Source organism: Thalassophryne amazonica, chromosome 5, assembly GCF_902500255.1.
Source record: "Thalassophryne amazonica chromosome 5, fThaAma1.1, whole genome shotgun sequence".
NCBI lineage: Eukaryota > Metazoa > Chordata > Actinopteri > Batrachoidiformes > Batrachoididae > Thalassophryne > Thalassophryne amazonica.
This window is the reverse complement of record NC_047107.1, coordinates 14309720-14324901: the sequence shown is the minus strand read 5'-3', so window position 1 is coordinate 14324901 and position 15182 is coordinate 14309720. Positions and strand designations below refer to the sequence as shown.

At 40.3% G+C, this 15182-nt stretch overlaps 1 protein-coding gene across 2 annotated transcripts in view; it reads right to left on the bottom strand.

Annotated features, from left to right (window-relative positions):
* The window catches only part of zfr (zinc finger RNA binding protein), a 95384-nt gene that overhangs the window by 41405 nt on the left and 38797 nt on the right, over nucleotides 1-15182 (bottom strand). For both annotated transcript variants that reach the window (XM_034169730.1, XM_034169731.1), the window contains exons 7-8: nucleotides 11394-11603; nucleotides 7600-7912 (exon numbers count right to left, since the gene is read on the bottom strand). In XM_034169730.1, coding sequence (XP_034025621.1) covers nucleotides 7600-7912; nucleotides 11394-11603 — 523 coding nt within the window. The remainder of the gene's footprint in view (nucleotides 1-7599; nucleotides 7913-11393; nucleotides 11604-15182) is intronic.

Below are 15182 nucleotides of genomic sequence, written 5' to 3'. Positions count from 1 at the left end.
GCCATAGTGTAATAACATTCCCTCACAATGAAGTCGTATGTCTTAGTGTCTCCAAGTAACCACTCACCTGACAAAAAGGTAATTTTATTGTCACAAATGATTTCCCAGAGAGAACCAGTACTAAAGACATCCTGTCAGTTTCTTAGGTCAGTGGTTATGGTCCAGGTTTCAAAACCATACAGTAAGACTAGAAGCAGCAAGAATTTGAACACCCAAACCATCTTCCTACAAAGACATCAGCAATGTCATACACTTCTACGGCACAACCACATGACCCCATAAGTGCTCAGACATCTGTTGACCTCAAAGGCTGAGTTCTAAGAGATGTAAATCTCACTGCCAAAATAAGTAACTATTTGCTGATCCACTGGATCGACAAAGACCAAAACATGTTCTGCCAAGTTAAGGTCAGTGAACCTATCAGTAATGACGATGGCATCAATTCACTGGACTTCCTGACCCTTCCCAATAGCCAGACCATGCACATTGAAAAGTAAATGATCTTGTAATTCTGTTTACCTAACCAATGGAGCAAATGGTCTTGTATTTCTATTTACCTAAAGTTTAATGAACACAGTACTGGGAAGTGTATTTTAACATTTCTTTTGCAACTCAAAGGATTGAATAAATTTTAGCATTTTCTGTGCAATTTAGCAATTTTTCACTTTGCATATCTGGAGGGTTATGCTCTTGGATATTGGAATTGAGGGAGCAATCATGCTGCCCAAGTTTAAAACAAACTGTCGCAGCAGTAGCGTGCCCTGAATCTATGACCGTGTTTGTCTGATGCGCTCCAGTGTTAGCCAAACTGACAGAGTCGAGGCCATTGATGCAATCAGCCAAAGCAAAAACTTAATTTTAATGCTACAGCATAGCTCTCATCACCAAAAACAAACAAACAAACAAAAAAACAAACAAAATTAAAAACTGCCATTAAAAGTAAGTCCCTTTGGCTACCCCCTTATTTTTCACTCTGGGTCACCACAGCAGACCCAAAATGTGTCTGTATATTGATTTGGCAAAAGTTTTACACCGGATGCCCTTCCTCATGCAACTCCACATTACCCGGAGAAATGTGGCAGGAGTGGGGTTTGAACTGGGAACCTTCTGCACTGAAACCAAGTGCACTAACCACTTGGCCACCACCCCTGCCCTAACTAAAAAAAAAAAAAAAAAAAAAAAAACTGTAATTAAATTATTTGCCACAACTTTGTAGGAAAACTACTACTTTCATGTTGATAAAACACTCATGTAACTGAATGAGCTAACTTTTTGCTGGTTCATTTACACTAGCATCTATGATGCCCAAAAACTGTATCCTAAGTTGCCGTCTTCTGAAGTAGTCCTATGGGAACATACTCATGGAAGAAAGGAGCCTGGATGTCCAATTAAGACAACAGTTGAAACAGGATGCTGGAGTAACAGACATCACAGTTAAGACCACTGATACAAACGCGAAGGAAACGCAATAATGCCAGATCAGTATTGACAGAATACACAGTATCAATAAGGGTATCAATTTGTCAGCTTGGGACTCCAACGAGGGCGGTCGCATCTCCTCCACTCTCCCTTATCTCTGTTCTCTGCCTTTAACCTTCAAGTCCCTATTTCACCAGACTGTGAATTCCTCAAATCATACTGGATTCTGGATCTATTGGACTACTAATGGATTAACCATGGAATTGATCAGTTGGTCTCTGAATGCTACTGACACCATTTTTTCTAAAAGAAGGTCAGGACTGGGGGATCCTACCTGCCCAGATGGAACGTATCCCGCAGGCTATGTCCTCGACTCCTGGGGGTCTTGGCGTGTTGCATGCTTGGCGCCTTTCTCCGTTGAGGATGTCGAGGATTTATTCATTTTTGGTCTCATGGTAGCAGGGAAGCAGGGGTGGTGGCCAAGTGGTTAATGCGCTTGGTTTCAGTTCAGAAGGTTCCGGGTTCAAATCCCACCCCTGCCACATTTCTCCATGTAATGTGGAGTTGCGTCAGGAAGGGCATCCGGCATAAAAAACTTGTGCCAATTCAACATGCAGATCCACCTTGGATTTGCTGTGGCGACCCCAAGTGCAAACAAGGGAGCAGCCGAAGGGACTTACTTTAGGTCTCATGGTAGCAGGGCTGGTACTTTTTGGCTTATGTGCTGCCCTTATCTACCGAAAAATTGGCATCAAGAACGACGGCCCCTCGCTTGTCCGTCATGATTAACGAGGTTGGCAAGGCAATGCATTCTCAGACTGCGATGACTCTTGAACTCAGACGCAAACTGGATCACATCTTAGAGCAGATGCGTGCCTTGCAGTTGAAGCTGAAGATTTCAGAGGCCGGTGAATATTCTTAATTTATATTTGGGAATATTCTTAATTCATAATTGGGATTTGGTTGTGCAAGTGGAACTGTTAAAAAGTGATTTCACTGCTGCAACAATAACATTACAGGCTTATCAAGCTGAAGGTCAAATCGCCCAACTGTCTCCTCTTGAGGGACTTGTTTCGTCCTGGAGAACACTGGTTGTTTCTTATCTCATCTCATAAAGACAATAAATTGCTTTTCACAGGACTGAAGCATGTTCCATCCCCCCCACCCCCTCCTTCCCCCATCAACACCCACTGTCATCCCGTTTCCCTTCGGCGGGGGCGGTGCAGTTTTAGCTGCAAGCCCACGTCCCCCCCAAGCTGATGTTGGCGTCGCAACTCAGGGTTGCTGCGTGGCCTTCACCCACTTGCCTCAATTTGGATAAACTTCTTCAAACTTAGTGCACATAAACTATGTCAAATGTGTATGTGTTGCCTTTAATTCTGATGTGTACCATTATTACGGTAAACAAGTAATAATTGTGGACTAATTGCTGTCTGAGGTAACTGGAGTGTAAACATAATTTCTCCATTGTGAGATCAATAAAGTATATATCTAATATCCAATCTAATAATGACCATATCTATAAAAAGTTTAAGGATACAAAGCCCTCACCCAGCATGCTAACCACTGGTCCATGTCATTTCCAACTGCTTCAAATACAGTTGTATGTAAATGTTTGGGCACCTCTGATTATTTTCATGATTTTCCTTTATAAATCATTGGTTGTCACTAGACGTCTTTCAGAAAGCGCTGTAACTAGGTTTAAGGATATGATTCCTTCTTTATGTTCTCTAATGCCATATACCAACACAGTGCAGAGTAGCTACCTAAACTCTGTAAGGGAGATAGAGTATCTCGTCAATAGTTTTACATCCTCATTGAAGACAACTTTGGATGCTGTAGCTCCTATGAAAAAGAGAGCTTTAAATCAGAAGTGTCTGACTCCGTGGTATAACTCACAAACTCGTACCTTAAAGCAGATAACCCGTAAGTTGGAGAGGAAATGGCGTCTCACTAATTTAGAAGATCTTCACTTAGCCTGGAAAAAGAGTCTGTTGCTCTATAAAAAAGCCCTCCGTAAAGCTAGGACATCTTTCTACTCATCACTAATTGAAGAAAATAAGAACAATCCCAGGTTTCTTTTCAGCACTGTAGCCAGGCTGACAAAGACTCAGAGCTCTATTGAGCTGAGTATTCCATTAACTTTAACTAGTAATGACTTCATGACTTTCTTTGCTAACAAAATTTTAACTATTAGAGAAAAAATTACTCATAACCATCCCAAAGACGTATCGTTATCTTTGGCTGCTTTCAGTGATGCCGGTATTTGGTTAGACTCTTTCTCTCCGATTGTTCTGTCTGAGTTATTTTCATTAGTTACTTCATCCAAACCATCAACATGTTTATTAGACCCCATTCCTACCAGGCTGCTCAAGGAAGCCCTACCATTATTTAATGCTTCGATCTTAAATATGATCAATCTATCTTTGTTAGTTGGTTATGTACCACAGGCTTTTAAGGTGGCAGTAATTAAACCATTACTTAAAAAGCCATCACTTGACCCAGCTATCTTAGCTAATTATAGGCCAATCTCCAACCTTCCTTTTCTCTCAAAAATTCTTGAAAGGGTAGTTGTAAAACAGCTAACTGATCATCTGCAGAGGAATGGTCTATTTGAAGAGTTTCAGTCAGGTTTTAGAATTCATCATAGTACAGAAACAGCATTAGTGAAGGTTACAAATGATCTTCTTATGGCCTCGGACTTTGGACTCATCTCTGTGCTTGTTCTGTTAGACCTCAGTGCTGCTTTTGATACTGTTGACCATAAAATTTTATTACAGAGATTAGAGCATGCCATAGGTATTAAAGGCACTGCGCTGCGGTGGTTTGAATCATATTTGTCTAATAGATTACAATTTGTTCATGTAAATGGGGAATCTTCTTCACAGACTAAAGTTAATTATGGAGTTCCACAAGGTTCTGTGCTAGGACCAATTTTATTCACTTTATACATGCTTCCCTTAGGCAGTATTATTAGACGGTATTGCTTAAATTTTCATTGTTACGCAGATGATACCCAGCTTTATCTATCCATGAAGCCAGAGGACACACACCAATTAGCTAAACTGCAGGATTGTCTTACAGACATAAAGACATGGATGACCTCTAATTTCCTGCTTTTAAACTCATAAAACTGAAGTTATTGTACTTGGCCCCACAAATCTTAGAAACATGGTGTCTAACCAGATCCTTACTCTGGATGGCATTACCCTGACCTCTAGTAATACTGTGAGAAATCTTGGAGTCATTTTTGATCAGGATATGTCATTCAAAGCGCATATTAAACAAATATGTAGGACTGCTTTTTTGCATTTACGCAATATCTCTAAAATCAGAAAGGTCTTGTCTCAGAGTGATGCTGAAAAACTAATTCATGCATTTATTTCCTCTAGGCTGGACTATTGTAATTCATTATTATCAGGTTGTCCTAAAAGTTCCCTAAAAAGCCTTCAGTTAATTCAAAATGCTGCAGCTAGAGTACTGACGGGGACTAGAAGGAGAGAGCACATCTCACCCATATTGGCCTCTCTTCATTGGCTTCCTGTTAATTCTAGAATAGAATTTAAAATTCTTCTTCTTACTTATAAGGTTTTGAATAATCAGGTCCCATCTTATCTTAGGGACCTCGTAGTACCATATCACCCCAATAGAGCGCTTCGCTCTCAGACTGCAGGCTTACTTGTAGTTCCTAGGGTTTGTAAGAGTAGAATGGGAGGCAGAGCCTTCAGCTTTCAGGCTCCTCTCCTGTGGAACCAGCTCCCAATTCAGATCAGGGAGACAGACACCCTCTCTACTTTTAAGATTAGGCTTAAAACTTTCCTTTTTGCTAAAGCTTATAGTTAAGGCTGGATCAGGTGACCCTGAACCATCCCTTAGTTATGCTGCTATAGACGTAGACTGCTGGGGGGTTCCCATGATGCACTGTTTCTTTCTCTTTTTGCTCTGTATGCACCACTCTGCATTTAATCATTAGTGATCGATCTCTGCTCCCCTCCACAGCATGTCTTTTTCCCGGTTCTCTCCCTCAGCCCCAACCAGTCCCAGCAGAAGACTGCCCCTCCCTGAGCCTGGTTCTGCTGGAGGTTTCTTCCTGTTAAAAGGGAGTTTTTCCTTCCCACTGTAGCCAAGTGCTTGCTCACAGGGGGTCGTTTTGACCGTTGGGGTTTTACATAATTATTGTATGGCCTTGCCTTACAATATAATGCGCCTTGGGGCAACTGTTTGTTGTGATTTGGCGCTATATAAAAAAAAATTGATTGATTGATTGATTGTCTGGATCATCCGTCATGAATGAAGTTTATAGGATTTACAGAAAGTGTGCAATAATTAGGCAGGTACATAAATTTGGGCACCCCAAAAGAAAGAAAGAAAGAAAGAAAGAAATATATATATATATATATATATATATATATATATAAATAAGATTCCCCCTTTTGCAGAAATAACAGCCTCTAAATGTTTCCTATAGCTTCCACTGGTTGAAGGTATTCTGGACCATTCTTCTCTACAAACATCTCAGGTTTGTTGGTTTCTGAGCATGGACAGCCTGCTTAAAATCACACCACAGATTTTCAATAATATTCAGGTCTGGGGACTGAGATGGCCATTCTAGAACATTGTATGTGTTCCTCTGCATGAATGCCTTAGTAGATTTTGAGCAGTGTTTAGGGTCGTTGTCTTGTTGAAAGATCCAGCCCCGGCGCAACTTCAACTTTGTCACTGATTCATGAACATTGTTCTCAAGAATCTACTGATATTGACTGGAATCCATGCGACCCTCAACTTTAACAAGATTCCCAGTACCTGCACTGGCCACACAGCCACACAGCATGATGGAACTACCTACAAATTTTACTATTGGTAGCAAGCGTTTTTCATGGAATGCTGTGTTCTTTTTCAGCCATGCATACCGCCCCTTGTTATGTCCAAATAACTCAATTTTAGTTCCATCAGTCCACAGCACCTTATTCCAAAATGAAGCTGGCTTGTCCAAATGTGCTTTAGCATACCTCAAGCGACTTTGTTGCTGTGTACACAGAAAAGGATTCCTCTGCATTACAGCATCTCCTTGTGCAAAGTGCGCTGTACATTTGAATGATGCACAGCGACACTGTCTGCAGCAAGATCATGTAGGTATTTGGAGCAGGTCTGTGGGTTGACTATGACTATTCTCACCATCCTTCACTTCAGCTTATGTGCCGCGAGGCGGGGCATATAGCAACCGGGTTGTCCGTCCGTCCGAAATTTGCTCGCCGCAATGTTGCTAGGCGGGGCATATAGCAACCGGGTTGTCCGTCCGTCCGAAATTTGCTCGCCGCAATGTTGCTAGGCACCTATTGCTCGCAGAAATGTCATATTTGGTGTGTACATGCCTTGGAGGAGTACTTCGCATGGGTTCGAAGGCAGGTGATCTTGACCTACTTTTCAAGGTCACAACTGTCAAATCCTTTGCCTGAAATTTGTTCGCCGCCATGTACCTCGGCACCTATTGCTCGCAGAAACTTCATATTTGGTGGGTACATGCTTTGGAGGAGTATTTCGCGTGGGTTCGAAGTCCAGTGACTTTGACCTACTTTTAGATTACCAATAGTTGCATTTGTTCAAAGGCTACTGACTTTTTATGGTCACTGTTGGCCACATCCTCTATATAAATATAATGTCAATCTCCAATTTTTCCAGTGTATCCCAGTTTACATCAAACACATAAGGTTTCAACAAAATACCTACCCCACACATGTACATATTACTGCACTTTACATGGAGAATAGTACCGCGCGTGGGGCATTTCATGACGAATTTCTCTAGTCTGAGATTTTTCTTGGCCTGCCACTTCGGGCCTTAACTAGTACTGTGCCTGTGGTCTTCCATTTATTCACTATGTTCCTCACAGTGGAAAGTGACAGCTGATATCTCTGAGATAGCTTTTTGTATCCTTCCCCCAAACCATGATGTTGAACAATCTTTGTTTTCAGGTCATTTGAGAGTTGTTTAGAGGCTCCCATGCTTCCACTCATTAGGGAAAACATTTGCCAATGGCCACCTTAAATACCCTTTACAATACAACTCGACTAATTATGATGCAAGCCAGGCCAATTCAAATATTTGGTGAAATATGATGTAATGTTCCACAAAGGCAAGAAAGCAAGAAAAAGCCAACGTTTTCTTATTATGTGTACTAACCAACAAAATTGATCTTGGGAGTGCTGACTTTCTTCACTGTTGATGAATTAACAGTAGAGAGATTGCTGGTTCCTGTGGTCTTCATATTAGCCACACTGCTGCCAACTATGTTGACTGGCTTCAGATAGGGAGCGCTGGAAGTGGCGGATGAGGACGTAGCAGCCATTGACAGAGAGGTAGTGGTACCGGAGCTGCCCAGGGTTGAACCAACTGTCTTGCTGGGAGCAGCTGTGGCGGAGGATGAGGTCTGACTGATAGTGCTGGGCACAGTAGATGGAATCGGTTTACCGAGTTTGGTATGAAGCTTCACAACCTGTAAATTAAAATTCAGAACAAAAACACTAAGAGATGCACTAAAATGTTGAAGAAAAAATCCCCCACCAAATTCTGATTTATGCATTTTGTTTAGTATTATAAAATGACAGTCAGTGATAGCAGTGATCCTCTCTGATCAATCAGTCATCTGTGTTGCTTTCGCGTCAGCTTTTCGTATTATATAAGCTCACTTCAGTGTTTCATCTACAGTATCATAGGCCTGTCAGGTTGGCAGTCCAACAAGAACCCCTGACAGGCCAGAACTTTTTTTCATATATATATATATATATATATATATATATATATATATATATATATATATATATATATATATATATATATATATACACACACACACTACTGTCCAATTCCCTAAATGCACATCACTTAAGTTTTACTTTTGTGTTTCTGAACCGTGCACCGAACCCACAGTTAAAGTGCAAGACCCATATTCTCTGAAGCCTGACCTCAATATGAAATGGAAAGGCAGCACAAACTCAACTGCATGATGAGCATACCACGATGATGCAATGCCACCTACAGATGAACCTTTCCTTTTTATGCACAGATTTTTGTGTTAAACCCTTTGCTGTGTAAATAGCTCTCTTTTTTCGGGTTGTTTTACTGATAATTACACGACACGGCATGGGCCGGTATGAGATTTGGATGGTATGATAACCGTGGACAAAAATACTGCGGTTTCATGGTATTATGTATAGCTTTAAAATGTGCTTTAACAACATTATGGCTGTTTGCATATGAAGCGCGCATGATTCAGGCACACTAACTGAAGTGATGTCTACCGCTAGGAGTACTATACCACTGATAACTTTAGAGAAAATACCAAAATGATAGTCTCTCTTTTAGACATGAAGCATCTGCCCCGTGGGAAATATGACTTACTTGCACAGGGAGAAACGTGGCTGGAATAAGGTCTGGAACTCCTTAATACTTGGCCCAGCATCACCAACAAAGTGCTTGGAACAGATGTATTTGTCTTTCTTGACAAAGTTTACTCCTTCCATGTAATCCTTTGCGGGTATCTTGAATCGCTCTGAGTTCGACACAGGCCAGAGCTACGGAGCTTTGTTGCCACTGTTTTTGGTTTGAAGGGCTATTCCGCAGAAAATAAAACGAAAAAGCCGGTAACTTTTTACTTTTAGATGGAGGGAAAAGTTCAGTGCAGGCTTCACCTCCTACAGCCATGATGCAAAGCTAGCTAATGTTCGTTGCCTGTTTGCAAACAGAGAGAGGTGCGCACCAGGGGGAAGGGCATAACCCGCTCATACCTTAGGGACGGTATAATGGAAAATTTTAGTGGTTTTAATACTGTGGCTTTTTCATACCGAGGTATACCGTGAAACCAGTTATCGGCCCATGTCTAGACATGACATCAAATTAATCATGATTCCCTGGACTACCAAAATAACTTATTAGTATCCGTATTTATCAAGGAAAATAGTTTTTATATCCTGAAGAGGTGCATCCGAGCGCACATCACAAGCAACACATTTGAAAGTGAGAGAAGCGTGTCAGCCTCTGATCGTTATTCAGTATAGTAATAAACATTGTTATTGCAAGTTTCCTTAAGATATCATGATATCATTGTGAGACTACAATGCCCACCCCTAACAGACTCTTGGGACTCTGTGGATTCACAGGCTGTGATTATACTTCTGATTGCTGTGGATGTGGCAAAGTACAACCTCTCAAGAACATGTTGAAGTTGGAATATTTCAATAATGCAGTGTCACAACGAACTGACAACTGGGAGGTTTTAGATGGCTCGATGAACGAGTGAGTGCTTCACATGCAAATCAGGGCCTGACGGTGAGGGGGACACATGCACTGATGGTGACAGTGACTACATACTGTAATTATGAGCTCCAATTCTTGCGATTTCATTAATTTCGGAGTTACAGTATTTGACGTAAACAGTGATTGTCTACAGTACTACGCAGTAAACATTTTTCTGAATTTTACAATAACATGAACATATATTGTGGAAAACATTTCTAATAGTAAGGTTTCATACTGTTCCTTTTGTAATTATATATTATGTCATCAATTATATAAGGGCTGAGTGGATCCTTGTCATTTGATTGGTGATTTGTATGTCACGTGACGTGGATTATTCTTTCTAAACGTGCAATTTGGTTCCATACGTTTTGTACCATTGCACACTGCAAACCCAGCCCATGCACACACTAGCGGGGGCGGTGTTTAGCTAAATATGGCAGAGTTTGTTTTGCTGACCGACGACAATGTGAACGACCTAATTGACGGTGCTAATTCTTCTAACACACACGCACACACAAAAAACATCCACTATGACGTAAGCCGCCTGGGGCATGAACAGCTGTTAAGAGGATGAAGTTAGAATAAAAAAAGGTGGACAAAGTTCTGACATGATTTTTCACTGGAGTGAGGAAGTACAGTCTTTTTTTCAGAAGTACATAAAGTCAGTGCATGGCATCACAGACTATATCGTCAGAATTACTTCTGGACTCCTATTTAAGGTTTGCGTTGGATTGTTGTTGTCAAAGCAACAGCGATGCACCAAAATGTAAGTCCCTTTTCTGTTGTTTATAAATTAGTATCAAAATAGCAAGGATCTATTTTAGCCGTTATATAAAACAAATAATGAATGTTTTTACATTATTACAATGGAACAAATATTTAATTCAGTGAAAGCTAGAATGTACCATTCAACAAGGCAAAGCCGAGTTGAACGGAACATTACAGCTTTCGCCTTATGAAATATTTGCACCATTGAACTCAAACATTCATTATTTGTATATTATTTTGTTCATTAAGCGTGTATATGTGTGACTATTTCAAAGTATTTCTGAGTGATTTCTCAGTTGTTTTCATGGACCTGAGGTAACACTGAAAGTAACTGCACTTGGACCTTTGACAGAGGCAACACCAAAAACAGCATCAGGTGCCAGATTTGCCCTATTAAAACAAAAAAACAGAAAAGGACTATTTGACTTGGCTGTTACCAGGTGTGGGAAATGGGCATTACATTTAGGACATGACATTTGTTTAGTTTCAGATTTTTAATCTTCTTTATTTTTAAGCCTGTAGTTTTATTTTCTGTTATAGCATGTCACTTGTTGCTTTGTTTTATTGAACCTGGCAACTTTGCATGACCTATTCTTGCACAAGTCCAGCATTTCAAAAAAAAAAAAAAAACTTGAATAGATCTAACAAAATATTACAGAGGTTCCATATTTTTTTATTTTATTTCAATTTTTACTTTTTAGTTCTCTTCTGAAAACCTTTCAGGGTTTTTTTTTTTATAAAAGGGGGGAAAAACAATGTAGATATCAATAAATTTGTTTTTGAAATCTGTCAATGACCAATGCATGGAAAAAATGAAAAATCAATAACTTGCCTTTCTGCAAAAATATGTATGACAACACAATCTGCATAATTAAACACCAACGTCAAGCTGTAAGAGATCTTGGCTGTACCTTCTGGTGCTTAGCTCCACGGATGTGGGCTGCGTAAGCATCAGCACCGGTGCACGACACATCACAGAGTTCACAGCGGAGCTGGTTCTGTGCGCTGCGGGCTGAGATCCCAGTCCCACTGCCACTGCTGCTGCTGCTGCTGCTCTGGGAAACCTTTACGGCCGCTTCTTTTTTCTTGTGTTTCTGGCCTTCCAGATGTTCCTTGTATGTCTGATGTGGAGTCAAACACAGCCATTAATACAGCAACAATGGATACTACTGCCTTTATTGGGGTGGGGGGGCTCAATCTTAGCTTGATGGGAAACCACCATCACTTTTCAGAAAGAGCTGTAAAACCAGACTTTGACAAGAGTTAACAGCATCTTCTGTGGCATTTGATACATATTTACAATACACAAATGTGCTAACTTTACATCTCAATGCTGATATATGAAAGAAATATCAGTCCTATAGAAATCCATGGAAGAAGTCTGATTTTTCAGCTCATGAGGACTGGAAGCAAGGACAGTCAAGCTCAAATTACTTCGACAGTAACAATTTTTGTCATTTTATCTCTATACACCACAATGGAGTTGAAATGAAACATTGAAGATGTGTTTAAAGTCTGAACTTTAGCTTTAATTCATAGGGTTGAACAAAAATAGCAACCATTTATGGGTTACAGCTATTTTTATATAGTCTTTTCATTTTCAGAGCCCGTAAGTACATAGCTGGACAAAATAAACAAGTATTGTTGACATGGGCTCTGCGTTCTCAGGGTGCAGAACTACTTTGTGTCCCTAGGGTGAATAAAAAGTCTGCAGGTCACAGAGCTCTCTCTTATCGTGCACCTGTTCTGTGGAATGATCTCTCTGCATCAATAAAACAGTCAGATTCTGTAGAGACTTTCAAGTCCAGACTTAAGATGCAACTATTTTCCCTTTCGTATGGCTAGCATACTGGTATAGTATGTTACTATGCTTTCTACCCTTTAAATTAATTTTATTAGGAAACGGAGCGTGCCGCGGCCTCAACTTTATCTAAAGTCTGGGTCTTTTAGTGAAGCTTGGGGCTAGTGGCCGGCGATCACCTTAGTATTTCTTCTGTTTTTCTTGTTTCTAAATGCTGAGAAATTATACTGTATTTGTTGCCTTTAAGCCGCCTGATTGTTTTTTTCTCTCTGTTTGAGGTGCGGCTCCATCCAGGGATGGGGGTGGTGTCTGCTTCCGAAACCCTCCTGTCCTGTGCACTGTTAGCATTTCCTGTATATTCATTTTGTGAATTGTTTCGTAATTTGTGTGTAATTTGTCCCAAGCAGAGGGTCACCCCTTTGAGTCTGGTCTGCTTGACGTTTTTTCCTCAGAGGGAGTTTTTCCTTACCACTGTCGCCTGTGTGCTTGCTCTAGGGGTTGGTAAGGTTAGACCTTACTTGTGTGAAGCACCTTGAGGCAACGTTATGATTTGGTGCTACTGAAATGAAATAAACTGAATTGAAATTACTGGCCTAGCATTGACTGCAAGCACTGAATTCAAATGGGAACTGGCACTGTCAATATGAAGTCCAAACTAGTGCCGTTGCAAGTGAAGGAGGCAACAATTATACCAGCAAACATAATTCTTTTGTGTACGTGTTTGCATTCAGGGGTATTTCTGTTTGATATGTCACAAGGGTCTCAAACAAAGATGTGGGAAATTGATTTGTAGAGCTGACAAACAATATCAACACAACATCAAAACTAGTTCCCGAGCTGCTATTAGGTGAAACTTTATTAGCAAGAATTTCACTATTTAATAGGATATGAGCACAAATATGAGAGTTCTGGGGATTACTCATGAATCCCAATTATCCCACAAAGACTAGGCCATGGGAAGTCCAAGGGGAATTTCAAATGGAAAGTGAAAGTGCAAATAATAACCTCTCGAGACTAATTTCTTTTGACACCAAGCCGAAAATGAAAACAGCCAATGAGCAATGCTACAAAAAGATATATTACTAAGTTTTCTGTCTTGACGCTTTGATGTCTTCCTTGGTCTACCAGTATGTTTGCCTTTAACAACCTTCCCATGTTGTTTGTATTTGGTCCAGAGTTTAGACACAGCTGACTGTGAACAACCAACATCTTTTGCAACATTGCGTGATGATTTACCCTCTTTTAAGAGTTTGATAATCCTCTTCATTTCAATTGACATCTCTCGTGTTGGAGCCATGATTCATGTCAGTCCACTTGGTGCAACAGCTCTCCAAGGTGTGATCACTCCTTTTTAGATGTAGACTAACGAGCAGATCTGATTTGATGCAGGTGTTAGTTTTGGGGATGAAAATTTACAGGGTGATTCCATAATTGTTTCCTCAGAATTGAGTGAGTCCATATTTTTTTCCCTCTGCGTGGTCTAAAAAAGTAACCGTTACTGACTGCCACAATTTTTTTCCTGATTTCTTATAGTGTTTCTTAAAGCCAGAAAGTTGCCATTTGAAATGACTTTAGTTTTGTGTCATGTCTGTGATCTGCTTTTTTTCTGCAAATTAAACAACTGAATGAACATCCTCCGAGGCCGGTGATTCCATAATTTTTGCCAGGGGTTGTATATCTATCTATATATACACACAAATACACACACATATACATACATATAAAACCGCAATTTCAATGAAGTTGGGACATTTTGTAAAATGTAAAAAAAAAACAGAATACAAAGATTTGCAAATCCTCTTCAACCTATATTCAATTGAATACACCACAATAAGATATTTAATGTTCAAACTGATAAACTTTATTGTTTTTGTGCAAATATTTGCTCATTTTGAAATGGATGCCTGCAACACATTTCAAAAAAGTTGGGACAGTGGTATGTTTACCACTGTGTTACATTACCTTTCCTTCTAACAACACTCAGTGTTTGGGAACTGAGGACACTACCGTATTTTCAGGACTATAAGACGCTACTTTTTTCCCGTGCTTTGAACCATGCGGCTTTGAGGTGCGGCTTTTCTGTGGATTTTTCTTCACCCGCCAGGGGGCGCATTAGCAGAAAGTGAAAAAAACGAGACAGGTGGGAAGTCAAAGTTGGAAATCAAAGAAGAAAGCTCTAATTTTCATTTAGCACATGCACGACAATTTTTTTCAAACCCATACCCCCTCATCATGGAAACCACATGAAGAAGTTGATATGATGCCGCATTTAAGTTGAAGGTCATCGGTCTGGCAGTACAGGAAGGAAATATAGCTGCTGCACGTAAGCTTGGCGTGAATTAATCTATGGTTCGGCGCTGGAGAAGGCAGCAGGAAGAACTCATTCAATGCCAAAAGACTAGAAAGGCTTTCAAAGAACATAAAAGCAGATGGCCTGAACTTGAATATGTTCTTGAGGACTGGGTTAACACTCAGAGAGCAGGTGGCCGAGCATCATTTTCTGATGTCTGTCAGTGGATCCTAACAGCGTGGAGCAGCGTGATGGAATCTACCATCACCAATGGGTTCTGAAAGGCTGGACTGCTGCGTGAAGAGGACTATTTTTTTCCACATAGTTGTTCACAAAGTGGTGATCCTCGCCTCATCTTTGCTTGTTAACGGCTGAGTCTTTTGGGGATGCTCCTTTTATACCCAATCATGACACTCACCTGTTTCCAATTAGGTGTTCTTTGAGCATTCATCAACTTTCTCAGTCTTTTGTTGCCCAGTCCCAACTTTTTTAAAATGTATTGCAGGCATCCATTTCAAAATGAGCAAATATTTGCACAAAAACAAAGAAGTTCATCAGTTTGAACATTAAATATCTTGTCTTTGTGGTGTATTCAATTGAATATATGAT